The following is a 17,839-nucleotide window of genomic DNA, read 5'->3' as shown; positions in this document are numbered from 1 at the left end:
ATGGATAAGTCCTAGTACAGACTGCTATTTTTACTTCTCTAAATTCAATACTAGTTTAGCATTCCAATTTAAATATCTAATTTAATACAACTCACTATACTTGAAACAAAATGGAATACAAAAACTTCTCAACTTAAAAACGTATTTACTTATTTTAAGCATTACTGGCTCTTCAGAATTTTTAAATCTGACAATTTCAGTGATTACTACAGTACCCAGTTTTGAACATGCATATTTTCAATACTGCAGCATAATGGAATAATGCTCTGCCTTGTCGCTACTGGTTGTTTGTGTGTTAAATGCTCAAGTAGTCTTCTGTGTACAAGAAACTAATGGGACAAATGGTAAGCTTTACCAAGTGCAAAACCTACATTACACAAGGCACAGCAATAGAGTAGACCAGCTAACAGGAAGAGCAACAGAATGATGGGTACTAAAAAAGGAATGGGAAGCTGGAAGTGCAAGGTACCTGACTGAACATTATGTAGGGCATCTCACTGAAAAATAAACCAACAGTTTAAAACAATGTTTTGAAAAACAAATCAATCTGTTCACAACAGCATTTAAACTATGAGAGAAAGAATGAATGTTGATGAGGGATAACAATACTGTCCTAACTGTTAAGGAGCAGGCTGAAACCAGTTTGCTTAATCCACTCCAAGGCTGCACTTCATTGGGAAGGGAAATCTCCCCACAAAGAAACCTCCAAAGGGGACTTCACACACTCTGTGCATCACTGTACAGTTGTGTGGAACACAATCTGCCTCATTCAGAATACAGTCTAATGATCATATGGCTTAGCTCTGAATTACCTGGCATTATGAGCCACCTAAACAAAATGGCGTAGGGAATTTAGCAGCTTGGCATGAATCAATGTCAACGTCTCAGCAAAGGAGGATGTAAGTAAAGATGCACAAATTGTGTAGTGACACATCAAGTGTAATAGAACTTAACTTTGCCAAAGACAAATATGCAGACCCCTCTTAATAATATGTACCTAAACCTGGTGCCAGTCACTGCAACAGTATTCTCTGCAGGTGCCTGACTAAAGATGAAACACTTGGACATACCTCAAACAACACAACATACACAAACTAGTTGGGCAAAGCACCCTAACTTTGCAAGGAGCTCAACAAAATGCAAGGGAAAAAGACAACAAAACACAAACTTCTTTACAGTGTAAAGGATTTTGCTTGTTAAACCTAGAGGCATATGTAGTCAAGCCTGTTAACAGCACTGCCAAGCTATACATCGGAAAAGTAGTGAATATGCCTTGCTCTGATTCAGTTTAAAATTTACTCAGTACTTGGAACTGAGACCCAATGCAATATTCATTTTGCCTTAGAATACATGAATAACTCAATTCCACAGATTCCAGTGGAAAACCCCATGCAGTTCAACAGGAGCAACTCACTGGACGGAAATATAAATGTAAGCTTACGTGCACAAGTGTCCCAGAAAATGAGATTCGCTACAACATGTATGGAGAAGACAAATGCTTTTCAGGACTTAAGGTTTGCACCCAGAAATGAAATTCAGTTTAATGGGAACATTAATAAGAAATGTGATTCCAGAGGAATATGCATATAGCACAGGGAAATTCAATTTAGTTCTAATCAGTAGCTCAACAGGTAGCACCCACATGCCTTTGGCGCTGGAAGAGTTAAAGGTAGTGGGTTCTATTCCCACATCAGGAAGCTGGATTCATTTTCCAATACTTATGCAGTGATGGGGGGGTGCTATTGCACTCCTGAGTACGCTGTCCTTCGGATGAGACCTTAAACTGAGGCCCTGTGTGCTTGACCTGACGGTAGCTCAGGTGGATGTAAAATATCCCGCAGCGCTCATCAAAAAGAATAGGTGAAGTTCCCCAATATCCTGGCTAAACTTCTCCTATATAGTACGAATACTGTCTTGGGTCTCCCCTGAAGTAGGACCTTTGGCCTAGTGAGATTGTTTTGCACTTTGTTGACCAGGTTAAAAAAATAAATAAAAATATACAACACGCACGGAAATGAGAGCAAATCAAGCTGCACACTGTACCTGTAAATAGACCTAAGTGGGCATATGTCACTTCAGTCTTTGGCAGAGATTAATATGCAGTCTCCAAACTGTAAACACACACCTGCTCATTGTCCATTGCCTTCTCTGTGTAGTACAGCTTGTAGTTCTGGATCTCTCCATTGCCAGACAAAGGTGTTTCCCAGCTGATGGCAATGGAATTTGGGCTGGTGGCATATGCTTGAAGGTTTGGTGCTGGTCCTGGTAACTGAACTGCAGAAAAAAAGAAAAAATAACCAAAGCTAAGTTAGAAAACTACATATTAATGAACCATCACAAATTACAAACTTCAAAAGAAGACTACAAAACTAAACAAACCAGTGGAGAAACATCAACTTTTTTTTCCTTCTTCTTTTGCACTCTGACTTGAATAAGCTTCAGTGAATAGCTACAACCGGTAACGTCTCCATTTGCCTCTTCCCACTGCTGCCACATTAAACCGATGGAATCCCCTCACTAAAGGAGTCACCTCCTTTTGCACAGTAGCACGTGAAAGATAAAAGACCACTGGGTGGCTCCAACTTGCATCTAACCATACTATAAGTGCATCTTTTTCCAAAGTTCCTGACACAAAAGTAGGCAATGTCATTACTGTGTTTAGACATGACCCTGGGCAAACATCAAGGGCTCCATGTTTATTTATAGGCTTTTTGGTATATTTTCTCTTCATGTCTCCATCAGGAGCCAAGTAATACAATGTCTGGTGCCTTCTGAGAAGGGAAGATGATCCTTAGACACTGGAACCCTGTCCAATCCTCCTGTCCTCCTGCATACAAACAGCTAAACAAATCCAGGCTACTGGCAGTGAATGCTGCTACCTTATTACTTATTTTAAGTCCAAGAATATCGGCTATTACCTGGATTCGGAATTGGAAACAGACAACTACATTTTAAGGCAGCACCATCCAGTACAGAATCATTAACTTCCGCTATTTGTTACTTTTATGCTGTGTATATCAAATGAACTGAGTACAGCAAATACATTTAGTCTTCCAAATATAACCTTCACTACCATGTCCCAAGAACAATGAGGAATCTTAACGGTTTGTTCTGTTTTAGTAAACTTCACTTTTGTCAAACTACAGACAGAGAATACAAGTAAGACAATACACTGAGAGTTAAGCCACAGCAAAAGCAAAATATAATAAATGTCAGCAAAAATCTTTCCACTGCAAAATGTCTGTGCAGTACCCCCAAACTAACCAAATCCATACTGCATGCACAACTCAAGAAAAAGAAAATATTCCCAGTGTCTCTCACAGCAATGAGGTACAGTTAAAAACTATATTCATTGCATTTTATCTTAAACACAGTTGGGATCACAGCTTCAAAACACATTTTACCACTTACACAGTATATTTAAAAGAAAAAGGTTGTCTGAACTTTGAGTGTGTGTTTACTGTATTACTTCAGCTCCCTTGTAGCATTAAAAACAAAATAAACAAAAGCGATAATAAGAAATGTGTACAAAAACAAAACTGGCAAACAGCCATAACTATGACACTTTCACAAGAAAGGTGAGAAATCATTTTCCTGTAAAAGCAAGTCATAATTGGAGTAAACATGTTGAGGTGACAGCCTTTACCAACTCAGCTTGGCATCTCTGCCTGTTCAAGACAGCACAGTGCAAGCTGTCGGAAAAGTGTTGCTAAAATGGCATCTTTTAGCCTCATTAACTATTTGGGTACTTGACTCCAAAAATAGAAAACACCTAACCTCACAAACAGCACCACTGTGCTATTTATTGACCAGGCTACTATAGCAATAACCCACGCCTGGGTGTGGGTAATGCTGGATTTACCCACGGTTGGTGTGGTTTGGTCACGAGGGTGAAGCCCGAGTGGCCAAACAAAGCCAACCATGGGTAAATCCAGCATTACCCAAACCCAGAAGTGGGTTATTGAGATTATACAATGACATTATTTAAGAAAAAAAATAATTACTTTTCTTAAATAATGGCATTGCATAATGCCTCCTTGCTGCCTTCCGCAGCTGTCTGGGTATTCTGAGGCAGTTCTGATGTACTGCGCATGCGTATATTTACGCAGTACATCAGAGCTGTGGGCAAAAGCAACGGAGAAAGCAAGATCTCCGTTGCTTTTTACAGCCTGTCTCGCTATGTTAAATGAGTTTAACATAGCGAGACAGCTTTAAAAAAAGCAACGGAGAATCTCTGTTGCTTTTTTTAAAGCTGTCCCGCTAGGTTAAACCCATTTAACATAGCGAGACAGTTTTGAAAAAAGCAACGGAGAAAGCAAGATCTCCATTGCTTTTTAAAGTGTCTCGCTATGTTAAATGGGTTTAACATAGCGAGATAACTTTAAAAAAAGCAACGGAGATGTTCCTTTGCTTTTTTTAAAGCTGTCTCGCTATGTTAAACTTGTTTAACATGGCGAGACAGGTTGTAACAAGCAACGGAGATCTTGCGTTCTCCGTTGCTGTAAAAAAAGAGTTATACTAATGGAAAAAGTCTGGGCGACCGGACCTTTTTCCATTACTATAACTCTGATTTAAAACGTGCACACTGACCAATCAGAGTGCACGTTTTTGGAATATTAATTGGGGGGGGGGGGGTCGTTGTATAATGTGCAATAAGCCTGCTTCACACTTTCTACATAGATTTGTAATGAATGCACTAACCCAGTGTCTTGTCACAAAACCAATACTTACAGCTAATGGTACAAACCTAGAGAGGCTTCTAAACCGTGTATCAGCACATTACTTCAACACTGCACCCACACATGAAAACCAGTTCAAGAACAACAGAAATAAGAGACGAATAAGTATATGCCATAGGGGAATTCAGTACAGCTTTTATCAGTAACTCAACCTTAAACATACAGGGCTAAGATCCTATACAAGCACTTCAAATCCAGTCTCAAAGAATGTTGGGATATAAATGTAAAAGAAAAAAAAAAGTTTGATGACAGAGTTCATATGCTCTCTGATATTAGAAATACAATTGCTAACAGTTTACATAATTCAATCAGTCGGGAAAATTCTTTTGTTTTGGTATCTACCCTTTTAAAGCAATCCAGAAATAGTCTAGCACCCCCTGGAACACAACTTTCAATGCCTTACACAAAGCGCAAGAATAGACTCTAGTTCTCCCACACCCAGGAACAACAAACAGGTAATAGAATGATGACAACAATGGTCAATAAAGAATAAAATAGAATGCAGTACAGCCTAAATTTGTATTTATTTAGTCTTTTGCTGACCAGGATAACACACACTTTTCATGGGAGATCACAGTGGTATTTATACTACTAGGAGAAATTTGCCAGGGCATCATGGAACTTTCCCTACTCATCAATGCTGTGAGTGGGACCCATTTTAGAGGAGCACTTCCTGTTTACATTCCACAGGCAGCCCGGAGAAACAGGGAGGCAGATGGAGAGAGGAGGAGATGATGGAGTGGTGAAAGAAATGGAGAAAACAAATACTGAAACCACAGAATATGTGTAGGATTCTGAGGAAACATTTCAAAGAAACCTGTTTGATGGATACGAGTCAGCAAATGATGGCTGTATAATTACAACCTTCCAGTTGCAAGGGTTGAGAGATGTCTTACTGAAAGAAATGGTGGCGCAGAGTGAGACAGAAAATGAAAGAGATGTTTCCTTGGGGGACATTACAGCGAAAATACAAAAGGAAGATTGCAGAGACAATCCTGAAAAATAGTGGTGAGAGGGAAAAGAAAATATAATGCAGAGAAAGTAAAAGACAGCAAAAGAGGAGTAGCAGAAAAGTAGGCAGAAGTAAATGAAAAACAGAAGTACATGGTAAGGATTCAAAGAAAAGACAACAAAGAAATAGACATATGAAGTGCAGGACAATTTAATAGCTCATCTGGGTGAAAAAGCATATGAGGTAAGAACATTTATTCTTATTAACACAGAGACATCTTGTGACACTATATTTGAGACTATTTTTTCAATGGAAAATTTTCTTGGAGAATATGAAAAAAAAAAAGAAAGACTAACTCATGGAATATTTATACAATAAAAGCATTTACCAAGGAAATAAAGAAGAAGACTCATGTACGATTTCAAACAGAGGTAGAAAGAGAGACTTTGAAAGGATATTTGAAATCTTTACGTAAAGTAGTACTGGACATTACAAAAGTTTGACAAAAGGGGTTTACAGACTGGTGGCTGGGACTGTAATAGTGTGGTAAAAATAGAAACAGAAAAAAATTATACACATACCAAGCATGATAAATGGGGAGGGGACTACGGGTGTTGTAAAATAATGTGGACAACCCACTTGTTGAGGAAAAGGACATTTGATAATTAACAAATGTTGAAAGATTACAGAGAAACTATGGGGAGGAAAGATAATCTGGTATTTGGGAAATAACAGATGTTCTGGAATAGCCATATTCTGTGGAAACACAGTAAAGATATTAGATGTACCTTTACCAAAAATGGGAAGATTAACCATTGTATACTAAAAATAGAAAGAACAAGTATATAGAATTCTAACATGATATGCTTTTACAAAATGCTTGTACAGAAAGGGAAAGCGTATTTCATCAGATTTTAGACTATGTAGTGATAAATATGAACATTTTAACAACAGAAGCCGTTAATTGCGATTTAAGAGGCAAGTGTAAAAACAAAGGAAATGATATAAGAAAACTGTTTGAAGTTATAAGATGTAGTAAATTAAAACGCTGAGACACAAAAACTCAGGAACTTACAGGTTAAGTACAGAACTAAAATAGATTATTTTACAGTATCAGAATGTTTAGTTATAGGAGAAGGGGGTAGCTGAAAATAGGATTTTTGATAACCTTGCAATATGGCTAGAGATAAAGGCAAACAAGCAATATATAAAATAGGGCTCAAGGTACTGCAATTATCTATGGCTGTAAAATAAAAATAATTGAATACTTCAGCTTTTAAAAGAACAGTCTTTTCAGGGCTTTTCTTGCAACTATTTTGTCATTTCCCCTAACTAGACCCACTGAGGGTTGGAGAGATGCCTCATAAAAACACAATAATAGTCATCAGGATGTCCAGTTCGTAAAGCAAACTCCAAGCCCCTGATTTCCCAAGCTCTGCTGCAACCTGCTGTACCACAGAAGCCATTGCCATCTGCTGGTGCTTTTCATCACTGCACCACAAAAATGACAGGTACATGGATATAGGCCAATAGTACAGGTTACAACCTGGTTAAACAGATTACTACAGTTACCAGGAAGACTGCAAATTTTACCTGTAAGCAAAAAAATTCAGCAGTGCAGGAAGAAGCAACTGCAAAATGAGCTGCTTACTCACAAGGGCTACTTGCAAGCTTTACTTTACTTCAACATGAAAAACTGGGGCAGGGCAGCGAGGTTACAACTTGGCCACAAGTTTGTCTTCTGCACCTAACATTACACATTAATGTTCAGAGACTGCAATCAATCACCAAGTGGAAAGCAACATCACACTTAAATGTAAAACTGTTGTTTTAATCTGGTTGGCTACTCTACCAGGCAAAAGACAGTCAGCAATTCTTTTTAAGTGGTTCGAAAACTGATACGGTTTTATTTAAATGAAAATGGTTAGGCTTCATAAAAATGGACTTGTTCAGGCCAAAATATATCACATCCCAGACAGCTCAGGTATATGACCTCATTTTGTGTGTGTGTGTGCACGCACGTGTGCGTGCATATTAATACTTTTTAACTTTAATAAATGTTAGTCACTTTCTGTTATGTGGATAACTCTGTTGAGAGTTGTTTTACGACACTTGTCTGGACCCAAGTCTCTCCAGCTGTACTGTTTACTGCAATCAAGAAGACCTACAGTGTTATACCTGAACTCTCGCTCATACATCGAATTCCAGACTTTTTACTACATATCATTGTCAGACATATCAACATCAGAGGTATCAGTCTCAGGAGTATAAACTTTACTGCACTAATCTTACTTGCACACTTTACATCTGTTAGTATTTGTGGTCATCAGATGCACATCACTCCATCTTTATCCCTCAATACATTACAGGGGTAAATGTGTGTAGTCTACAAACAAGCTGAGAAATATGAGGGTGTTACTTGGGTAATGTGTAGTCATTTAAGGGCATGGTTAAAGATGTGATAAAATCCTCCAGTTGTCATTTATGGAACATTACCTGCACCAAACATTTAATGCCATCCAAATGACTGTCTATGGTGAATAATGTACTTGCGCAATCTAACCTGTGCTAAAAATGATTGTTTATGTTAAAAAAAAATAAATAAATAAATTCCCCTCCTTAAAGCTGACCTTAAACATTTTTTTCCCCTCCCTGAAGTTGACCGTCAGCTGCCACTAAGCTCCCACCTCGTTCAGTGGGTCTAGCAGAACCATGGTAGCTTTCTCCAGGCTCAACCAAATCAAAGTTGTGAGAAGGTGAGGAGATACAGAATGCCAGTGCAGTGTGTCATATTGCTGGCAGGAAGTGTGCCCTATCCCCCATCATCCCCTTGACAGTCTTGCAAGCTCCAAAACTGCTGTCTTCTTGAGGTGTATGCATGCTTCTGCATGAACAATCTTACAAAACAAGCAGCATGTTGCTTTTAGAAGTCAAGTTGTAAAAATGTTTACAAAATTAGAAAATGCTCTTCAGAGCTGCAAAGAAAGTAATAGCTAGCAATTGCTATATGCACTATGTTAGTACCTATAAAAGTCGGCAGTGTTTCCAACAAAAAATAAAAAAAGTACTATAGACTACTGGTTATGGAAACCAAAAGACATAAGGACACTAAAAAAGGATTCCATGAATCACAGGACTTATTACTAATAATTTTTTTTTACACTAAAGTATCCAGAGTACGTGCTCTTTCATCTTAAGCTTCATAGACTTCATCAGACTTTGGAAAATGAATGTATAGCTGTGTAAAATCTTACCATAACAGTAGATGTCACTCTCTTCACTGTTGCAGTATGCATAACATCAGGGATCTCCTGCTAAGGATAGCCCAATGTCTGACCAGTACACCAAAGCCTTAAGTACTTAAAGGTGTCTTAAGTCACATTTGCTCCCAGCGCAAGGTGTAGGGCATAAACGTGAAGTACAGGTGCACAACATGCAGAACTGATAATGCCCCAAGAGAACAGAATTTACTTAGGGACAAGGAAAAACATGTGCATCTAGAAGGAGAAAAAGGAGATCAGCCCCTCTGCCAGGAGGACAAGAAAAGGTTAGAGCAGTGGGACAAGAGGGAGGGAGCAAGCAAATACTGCAACTATGAAGAAAAGGGCATCTACTGTTATGGTAAGATTTTATGCAACTGATTTTGTCCTTCCATATCACTGTTGCAGTATTTATAACCCAAGGGACAGTAGAAACATTCAAGAAGAAGTTTGCGAGGTGGACGGCACAGATGAGCCCTCCATAAATCCATGCATGACAGCCCTGGCCAAGCCAGCTCTGGCCCAGAAAATAACATATAATGCTTAATGAAGGTATGAACAGAGAATCAAGTAGCACCCTCAAAGATGAAATTGGTATCCAGCTCCTTGAGAAAAAAAAAAAAAAAAAAGAGTAGGCAACAGCCCTGGTTAAATGAGCCTTTACTGAAGAGGAAAGACATTTACCATGAAAAGAACAAAAAAAAAAGAAATGGCCTTAGAAATCCAGGAAGAGATGGTTTACTTAGAAACAGCCAAACCCTAAGATCTGGGATGAAAGAAAACAAAAAGCTGCTCATATTTGCAAATAACTTTAGTTTTATCCAAATAAATATCTGAGCTGTCTATGCAAACTCAGCGTGTGAAGAGCCTTCTCACTGGCAGACTGTGGAGAAGGAAAAAAGGAAGGCAGATGAACAAACTGATTAATGGACAACTCACTGACCACCTTCTGCATAAAAAAGTGTTAGTACAGAGAGACACCTTCTCTCTGTGAAAAACTGAGGAGGAACAAGCGTGAGAACATGAAGTTCAGGCACCCTCTTTGCCGAAGTAAGAGGCAAAAGAAGAACAGTCTTCCAAGTACAATGTTACAAGGAAGCTGAAGCAGCAGGCTCAAAAAAAGCCTCAGTCAATTTTTCAAGAAGAAATCTGAGGTTCCCAAGAAGGCAGAATAAGCTTCCTAGGTAGCTTGATTTGAAAGACGCCTTTAAGGAATTGCTCAAACTCAAGTCTACAGGCCAGAGGAGAAGTCAAGAGAAGACCAGCAGAAACTGCTGACAGGTGAGATTTAACTTAAAAATATGCTAACCCAGCACTGGAGCAGATCACACAGAGAGAACCATAAGAACTTCCACAGACAGGTGTTCCTGTTGATAAAAGAGGCATCATGCAGAGAATCCTCCTATTTGGACATACATGATTTCCTGGCCTCCTGCAGAATCTGAAGTATGTCCTCAGAAAACAGGTGCCTGAAAGGGATCAAAACCCTATCACACAGAGTGTCAGTTGGAGTGGACAAGTGAAGACGGAAGAGACCCCTTGTGTTGTTTGTGAGAAGATCCACTCCTAGCCAGTGAGAAAGAAGGGGGAACCAATACTTTCTGGCAAAAAGGGAGTCACTAGCAAGATTTTGAGAGTCTCCTGCCTGATCATGTGCAAGACTCGTGGCAACAGTGGAAGGGGAGGGAAGGCATACAGAAACATCCTCTTCCAAGGAAAAGACAGAGTATCCACTTTCCAAGCTGGAGGACTTGGGACTCTTGAACAGAATAGGGGAGGGTTGTCTGTTCAGAGTGGAGGCACAGAGATCTACCTCAGGAGTAACCCACCAACAAACAATGTCCAGGAACACATCTTTGTGAAGCATCCATTTGTGAGCTTGTGTGCTAGTCTGTAAAGAAGATAGGACTTTGTACCCCCCCCCCCTCTTGCTGATGTATCACATCACTGTGGATGAAAGAGGGAATGAAAAGCCTGAAGAACTAGAAACAGAGACCTCGCCTCCTTTATACTGATATGGTCTGACCTTTGATGAGGTCAGAGACCCTGAACTTTGAGTGCTGAAGGAGGCCATCCATCCCCTGTTGAGGCGTCTGCAAAGAGCTTTTGAGATGGGACTCAAGCTTGGAAAGGAAGCTGATGAATCCACCACTGAAGTCAGAGCTTGACACAGGGAAAGAAGGGTACTGAAGTCCAGGGGTTGGCAATTTTGGAGCAACAGTGACTTGAGGTACCACTGAAGCCTTCTTGTGTGCAGCCTAGCTAGAGGGAGCAAGGGAATGGTGGAAGCCATAAACCTGAGGACTCTTAAGAAATTCCCTGGCTGTGACTGAAGCCAGAGGAACAGGAAACTGAAAAAGAAAAAAAAAAAAGCAGAGAGGGGGCCTTGGGGGCAGGCAAGAATGCCAACATGAGGACGGTCTGAAGCCTGTAACCAAGGAAAAGACCCCTGAGAAGACACAAGAGCGGATATCTGGAAGTTTATGATGAACCACAAACTCTAATAGGGAAATAGTGCACTTCAGATCCTGAAGCAGAGCATCGGGGGAAGAAGCCTGAATGAGCAGATTATCTAGGTTGGGAAAATCTGAACTCCTCTCATCCTGCAAATGGCAATGACAGGAGTGAGGCATCTGATGAATACTCCTCGAGTAGCAGAGGCCATAGGGCAAAGCACAGAACTGAAAACACAAAGAAGAAACAGAGAAACGCACAAATTTCCTTAAAAGGGAATGAATGGGTATATGAAGGTAGGCATCCTTGAGATCCAGACAGACCAGAAAGGCCTGGGGTAGATGGGGAAATAAAGTCTGCAGTGACAACATTCAAAAGGAAAGAATTTTGAGAAAGGTAATGAGCTGGGGAAGATGCAGAATTGGTCTCCAAGTGCCCTCTCCTTTCTCTGGGAACCAAAAACATTCTGGAATAAAAAAACCCTCCCTACCTGGGCAGGACGGGTAGTCTGAATGGTTTCCTGGACCAAAAAAGAATGGATTACCCCTGGGAAAAGAAGTTATTCCCAAGGAGGTTGAAGGATGCCCAAAAAAGGGAAGAAGGGATTTCCAAACCAAGAAATATCCCTGGTGGATAACTACAACAGACTCTTGGGTTCTGTCAATCTTTAACCAATTTGGAAGAGACGGGGAAAGTTGGAGGAATAAGGAAACCTTAGCCCAGGGAAAGGGGAGGCAAAATGAAAAATGGAACCCATCTTATCCTGAAAAGCAGGTTTCTGGGAGGTAGGGTTTGAGCTGACTTACCAGGAGACACGTGTCTACAACTGTTTTTGCCGTTGGATAAAGGGCGAGACTGCCTGCTAACAAAAGCAGATTTTGAGGGGCAAGTCCTCTGAAACATAGGAACAGGAGAAACAAAGACACATTTCAACTCCTACAATGCTTCACCCTTACCCTGCAGAGACTTGAAAAGTTTAGCAGCAGTAACACCAAAAAGATGTTGGTTATCCAAAGGGAAACACAAACCGTTGGCCTTAACACCATCAAGCAAAGCCTGAAGATGAAGGCAAGAGTAATGCCTCATCACAGAACCAAAGACAACAGCTCTAGAGGAGGTATCAGTTGTATCACAGCTGCACTTGACAGAATGATGAGCAACTTGAGAGGTACAGTCCAATAGGGAAAGGGTAGAAGCAAGCCCTCAGAGTCAGGAAGGTCAGAAACCACTTAAAAAATGAGAAAGGGGGACCACAAACTGATGGCCTGAAAAGATAATGTGGCAGCAGTATGAAACATTTTGCTCAGCCTCTCCATGGCCCAACTATCTTTATCTGAAAGAAGCAACCTGGTAGAGAGCAACAGCTTGGATGGTTTGAAAGAAGAGACCAACACTACTGAAAGATCAGCAAAATGGGCATTTATAAAGAAATTTACATTTGTCAGGCATCTTGTAAAATCATTCAGGTATCTTGGGGACAAGGGGCTGATAAGCTGCTGAAAAGGTATCCAGGAGTGAAGTCAGAACAGGGGAACACCTGATGGCTTAGGAGACTCCATCTGGAGGAGTTCAATATACCTTTTCTGAATATCAAAGACTTGAGAAAAATCCCACTTAAAAGAATTCCATCATGTGGGCAACAGTATCCCCAAAGAAGAGTTCCTCCAAAGGGGAATCTGGACTAACAGAATCTTCTTCCTCTGAACCACAGTTGAAGGGGAAAGGGATTTAAGAGTATGCCAGGTACTCTTCTCCAGAATCTAGATCCTCATCTGAAGAGTCTAGTTCCCTGGTTCTTTTAAGGGGAGAGAAGACCAGGGAGGAGCAGGCACAGACACCCCTTGAGGAGGCTTTAAAGCCATTAAATCATTAAATAACTCCTGGGTAAAAATCTTGACATTCACATTGGGGATGCTCAACTACAGAGAAATATGCGTGGTTTTCTGTTTCGTTTACTGTGGGACTATACACAAAATACCCTTGGAAAGTCTGACCCTGGAGACATTCAATAAATTAATTGGATCTCCTCCCTAACTAAAAATCTGCGAAATCCCCCTCGGTCCCTTGGACATAATCAGCCAAGGTTCCCCCTCAACATCAGGAACAGATGTTTGTAAAGCCTCTGAGGACATGCAAGAAGATGGATCCATGCCTACCTCCAACAGGGTCAATGCAGGGGAATCGCAAGCAACCGCTGGATGATCTCGTGTGCTTTCACTAGTCTCGGGAAAGATGTCCAGGGAAGGCTGGAGAGCAGCCATATCAGACATAAGTTTTTTGACATTTTTCTTGGCAGATGGCTGACCCTCGGGAAGGGAAGACTCCACCACAGCATCATGAGCCAAGAGTTTAAGACATTCATTTTCAAGGCAAATAGATAAAGAGGAGTAACAACTACATAGGGTCTTGGGGACAAGAGCCTGGCAGATAGAATACTGCATATGGCTGTGGGAATCGTACAAACAGAAAAGACACTGGACGTGATTATCTTTATGGGGAATCTTGACTGCCACATTGACATCTTCCATTTCTGGATGACATAAACCCAAAAGAACTAAAATAAAAAGAAAGTAAAAAGAAAGGTAAGAAACACCAATGGGGCACTTATGTGAAAGGTGGCTTGGTAACCAGCAGAGCAGAAGGGCATTCAGACCAATGCTCAATGATGTAATTCGGACTGGCAGCAAAGAAGTTGAGTGCATGCACCCATATGTTACCTTTATGCCCCCAACACCTTGCATGGGGAGTGTACATGACATGCAACACCTACAAGTACTAAAGGCTTGCATATACCGGCCAGACATTGGGCCATCATTGGCAGAAAATTCTTTAGGGCATGAATACTGCATCAGTGATAAGGAAGGACAGCTAAACTATCTTCATTCAATAATGAAGTAATTATGACAGAAAGTGGAAAAAGTGCACAATAAAATCCATCATAACAGTCATTAGTTGTTTTAATTTCAATTTTTTGCCTCTTCCTATAACTTAACCTATTAAGCAACATGTGAATGGCAATGAGGTGTTTCCTAATCTATTGATTTATTAATTCTTTGTTGACTGGGTTAGTCCCACTTCAGGAAAGAACAGAGGTCGTACTCCTACTACTAAAAGACTTTTGGCCAGGCCATCAGGGAACTTCCCCAACTCTTTTTGATAGGTACCATAAAACTTTTACATTCACCTGAGCTACCACTGAAGTGGCACACTCCAGAGTCCAGCATCCCTAATGCTGTAATGCAGTTTAGGTAATCCAACCACCCACAGTGGATAAGAACCCAGACCCTTCAATTCTTCCAGCACCAAATGTGAGTGAGTATGCTACCTGCTGAGACACAGAACTAGCAAACTGTGAACAATAAATGAACAATACTGGCTGGAGATCCCAGTGCTGAAAAAATAGGTGGTGAACTTCCTATTTTCATTTACAAATGATTTTACAATTTGAAAAGAAATGTTTGACAAAATAAGAGGAAAATGTTCCAGGGCCATTTGAGTGAGAGAGACAAATTCAAGTAACGTGTAATCAGTGTAGATTTTAGGCAAACTGTTCCTCATTTTGTGTCAATACCAGGATTAGTTACTTAGCATCAAAATACTGCAAATGCAATACTAATAATATGGTGTATGTAACCAAATACTTTGCTTGTCAGACATTTTAAACCAACAGGACCCACTAGGAAGCAGAGTTCTAGGATTTATGAGCACCGTCACTCCATAAATAACAGTAGTAGTAAGAGTACCGTATATAGGCATACCTTAATCTAATATCTTTAAAAATTTCATTTTTACATAATCAATGCCACAGAAATAGACATTAGAGGGGTTGAATGTCTAAAATGTGTTGGACAACACAGATTATGAATGGCAATCGGAGTAAATCCAGCAGGGACAGCTGCGTTAAACAACTGTGAATTTCAAATGCTTCAAAGAGGAAATTTGAAATTAAAATTCACCTAATGACGTATCCTACTGAATACATTTCATTGGACCCTTTTTAGACTTTCTGGTGATGCCATAATTACTTTATTATTTAATCAGCATGTCTATTTAATCTTCAGAGTCTCATTACATCTGTGAAGCTTGAGTCAAAAGCGCTTTTCTCTGGACTGTTTAATGTAATAAAATTAATTTCTTATTATATGGTAACAGAGACTGATTCACAGAATCATTCTTTCCAGCCTGTTGCTACAGTAAACCAGCAAAAGTGAGAAAACAACAAAGACTGGTGCTCTTTCAAATCACAAAATATACATGCAATTGCTTTCTAGATGTTCATAGGTTGGTACTAGGCTATCGGCCCTAGGGCCTATACAAGCCTAGCCATAACAATTCCCTGGCTATTTCTTCCCACACTACTTACTTTCCTGGACCCCTGTCTAGCAGGGCAACTGACGTGTAGATAAGAGAGTAAAGAACAGTTGTGTAAAATCGTACCATAACCATAGATGTCGTTCTCTTCCACGTTGCAGTATTCTTACTGCAGGATCCTCCACCTCAGGCGACCCAAACGTTGGCTCCTATACAAAGAGCTTATGCCAGGTTGCTGCTAGTGCATGAGATGTCACATGTAGGGCCATAAATCAGGGGCCTTAAATGTGATGTCTGCACTCACAGACGTCAGAACTGACTGCCCAGTTGGACAGTAGTGTAGGTAGTGCACAATGATGTCCTCTAGACAGGTAAAATGCAACTGACTGCCCAGATTGACCACAGTGTAGCTAGTGTCCCACGATGCCCCAAGACAGGTAAAAGGTAATCCAGGGGGATAGGTGGGAGGGAAGGAATGCTGCAACATGGAAGAGAAGGACATCTATGGTTATGGTAAAATATTACACAACTATTCTATGTCCATCTATTCTCATGTTGCAGTATCCAGAAATCCCTGCAGGATTGTCCTTGTGAATCCTGCTCTGCCTTTGGAGATATGGTCCAGTTTGTAATGTTTGGTAAAGGTATGTACCGAGGACCAGGTGGCTGCCTCAAAGATGTCTGATGTGTCCAGGCCTTTGAAGAAGGCCCCAGAAGAGGCTACTGCTCTAGAAGAGTGTGCCCTCACCCCCTAATGCAAGTGCTTTTCATGGAAGGAATAACAGAAGCAGAAAGTTTTCCTAATCCAGCAGGAGATAGTTTGTTTGGATATAGGCTTGCCCAGGGCCCTGGGATGGAAGGACGCAAAGAGTTTATTAGACTTTCTAATGGTTTTAGTTTTGTCCAACCCTAGCAACCTGTAGACATCAAGGGAGTGCAGTATTCTCTCACTGTCATTTTTAGGCGATGGAAAGAAGGTGGGTAAGTAAACAGACTGATTTAATGACAGTTCAATGACCACTATGGGAATGAAGGAGGGGTTGGTGCATAGGGACACGCTATCTTTGTGGAAGATAATGTATGGAGGGGATGCCATTAGCGCCTGCAACTCAGAGACCCTTGTGGCTGAGGTAAGGGCTACCAATACAACTGTTTTCCATGTGCAGGGATGCAGAGCTGACTGGCTCGAAAGGGGCGAGTGTAAGCTTTTCCAGGACATAATTTAGGTCCCAAGGGGGTGGGATAGACTTCCTTGGTGGCCTAATGTGCAGGAACCCTTTTAAGAAGTTTGACATCCAGCCTGGAAAGTAGAAGAGGGTCCAAGGGTAAGAAGGCAGAGATGGCAGATAAGTGAACTTTCACTGAAGAGTATGAAAGGTCTGATTTTATAAGCTCACACACACAAGCTAAGACTAGAGGAACATCCACTTGAAAGGGGTTCCTATGTCTGTGGAGACACTATTTGGAAACATAGGATCTCCTTGTATTGGGTTTCCTGGTCTCTTGCAGGATAGACAGCACGTCCTCAGTGTAGAGGTGTCTGAAGGGGACTAAAAGTTTATCACCCAGAGGGTTAAGCAAAGCATCTCCAGGTGTGGATGAATGAGAATTCCCTTGTGTTGTGTGAGCAGATCCACATTGTGGGGCAACTTGTGGTGATTACCCTTAGCGAGGGATTGAAAAAGGGGGAACAAATGCTGCCTTGGCCAATAAAGAGTCACCAACAAGATTTTTGGCATGTCCTTCCTGATTTTCAGAAGGACTTTCTGAATGAGACGTAAGGGAGGGAAGGCATACTGAAACAGCCACTTTCATGAGAGGATGAAGGCGTCCACTCTCCAAGCCAGTGGGGCAGGATCCTTGGCACAAAAAGCCTTCAATTGTCTGTTCTGGGGGAGGCAAAAAAATCTATTTGAGGTGTGCCCCATCAGTGGACTATGCCTAGCAATACTTCTCTGTGCAACATCCACTAGTGATGCAGAGAGTGATCTGCTGAGATCATCCATGTGGTGGTTGTCCTGGGATGGAATATAGACTACCTGCAGTGACATGCTGTTCCGAAAGGCTAATTCCCAAACTTGTACTGCTAGCCTAGTGATGTTGTACGTGAAGATTTGTAGGGG

The 17,839-nt window shown here is 40.9% G+C and overlaps 1 protein-coding gene across 13 annotated transcripts in view; it reads right to left on the bottom strand.

Annotated features, from left to right (window-relative positions):
* The window catches only part of NEO1 (neogenin 1), a 2,116,015-nt gene that overhangs the window by 573,131 nt on the left and 1,525,045 nt on the right, over nt 1-17,839 (bottom strand). For all 13 annotated transcript variants that reach the window (XM_044077666.1, XM_044077665.1, XM_044077664.1 and 10 more), the window contains exon 10: nt 2,126-2,274. In XM_044077666.1, coding sequence (XP_043933601.1) covers nt 2,126-2,274 — 149 coding nt within the window. The remainder of the gene's footprint in view (nt 1-2,125; nt 2,275-17,839) is intronic.

The sequence above is a fragment of the Protopterus annectens genome, chromosome 7.part0 (genome assembly GCF_019279795.1).
Source record: "Protopterus annectens isolate FY-2018-M chromosome 7.part0, PAN1.0, whole genome shotgun sequence".
Lineage (NCBI taxonomy): Eukaryota > Metazoa > Chordata > Ceratodontiformes > Protopteridae > Protopterus > Protopterus annectens.
This window is presented reverse-complemented; position numbering and strand designations above follow the sequence as displayed.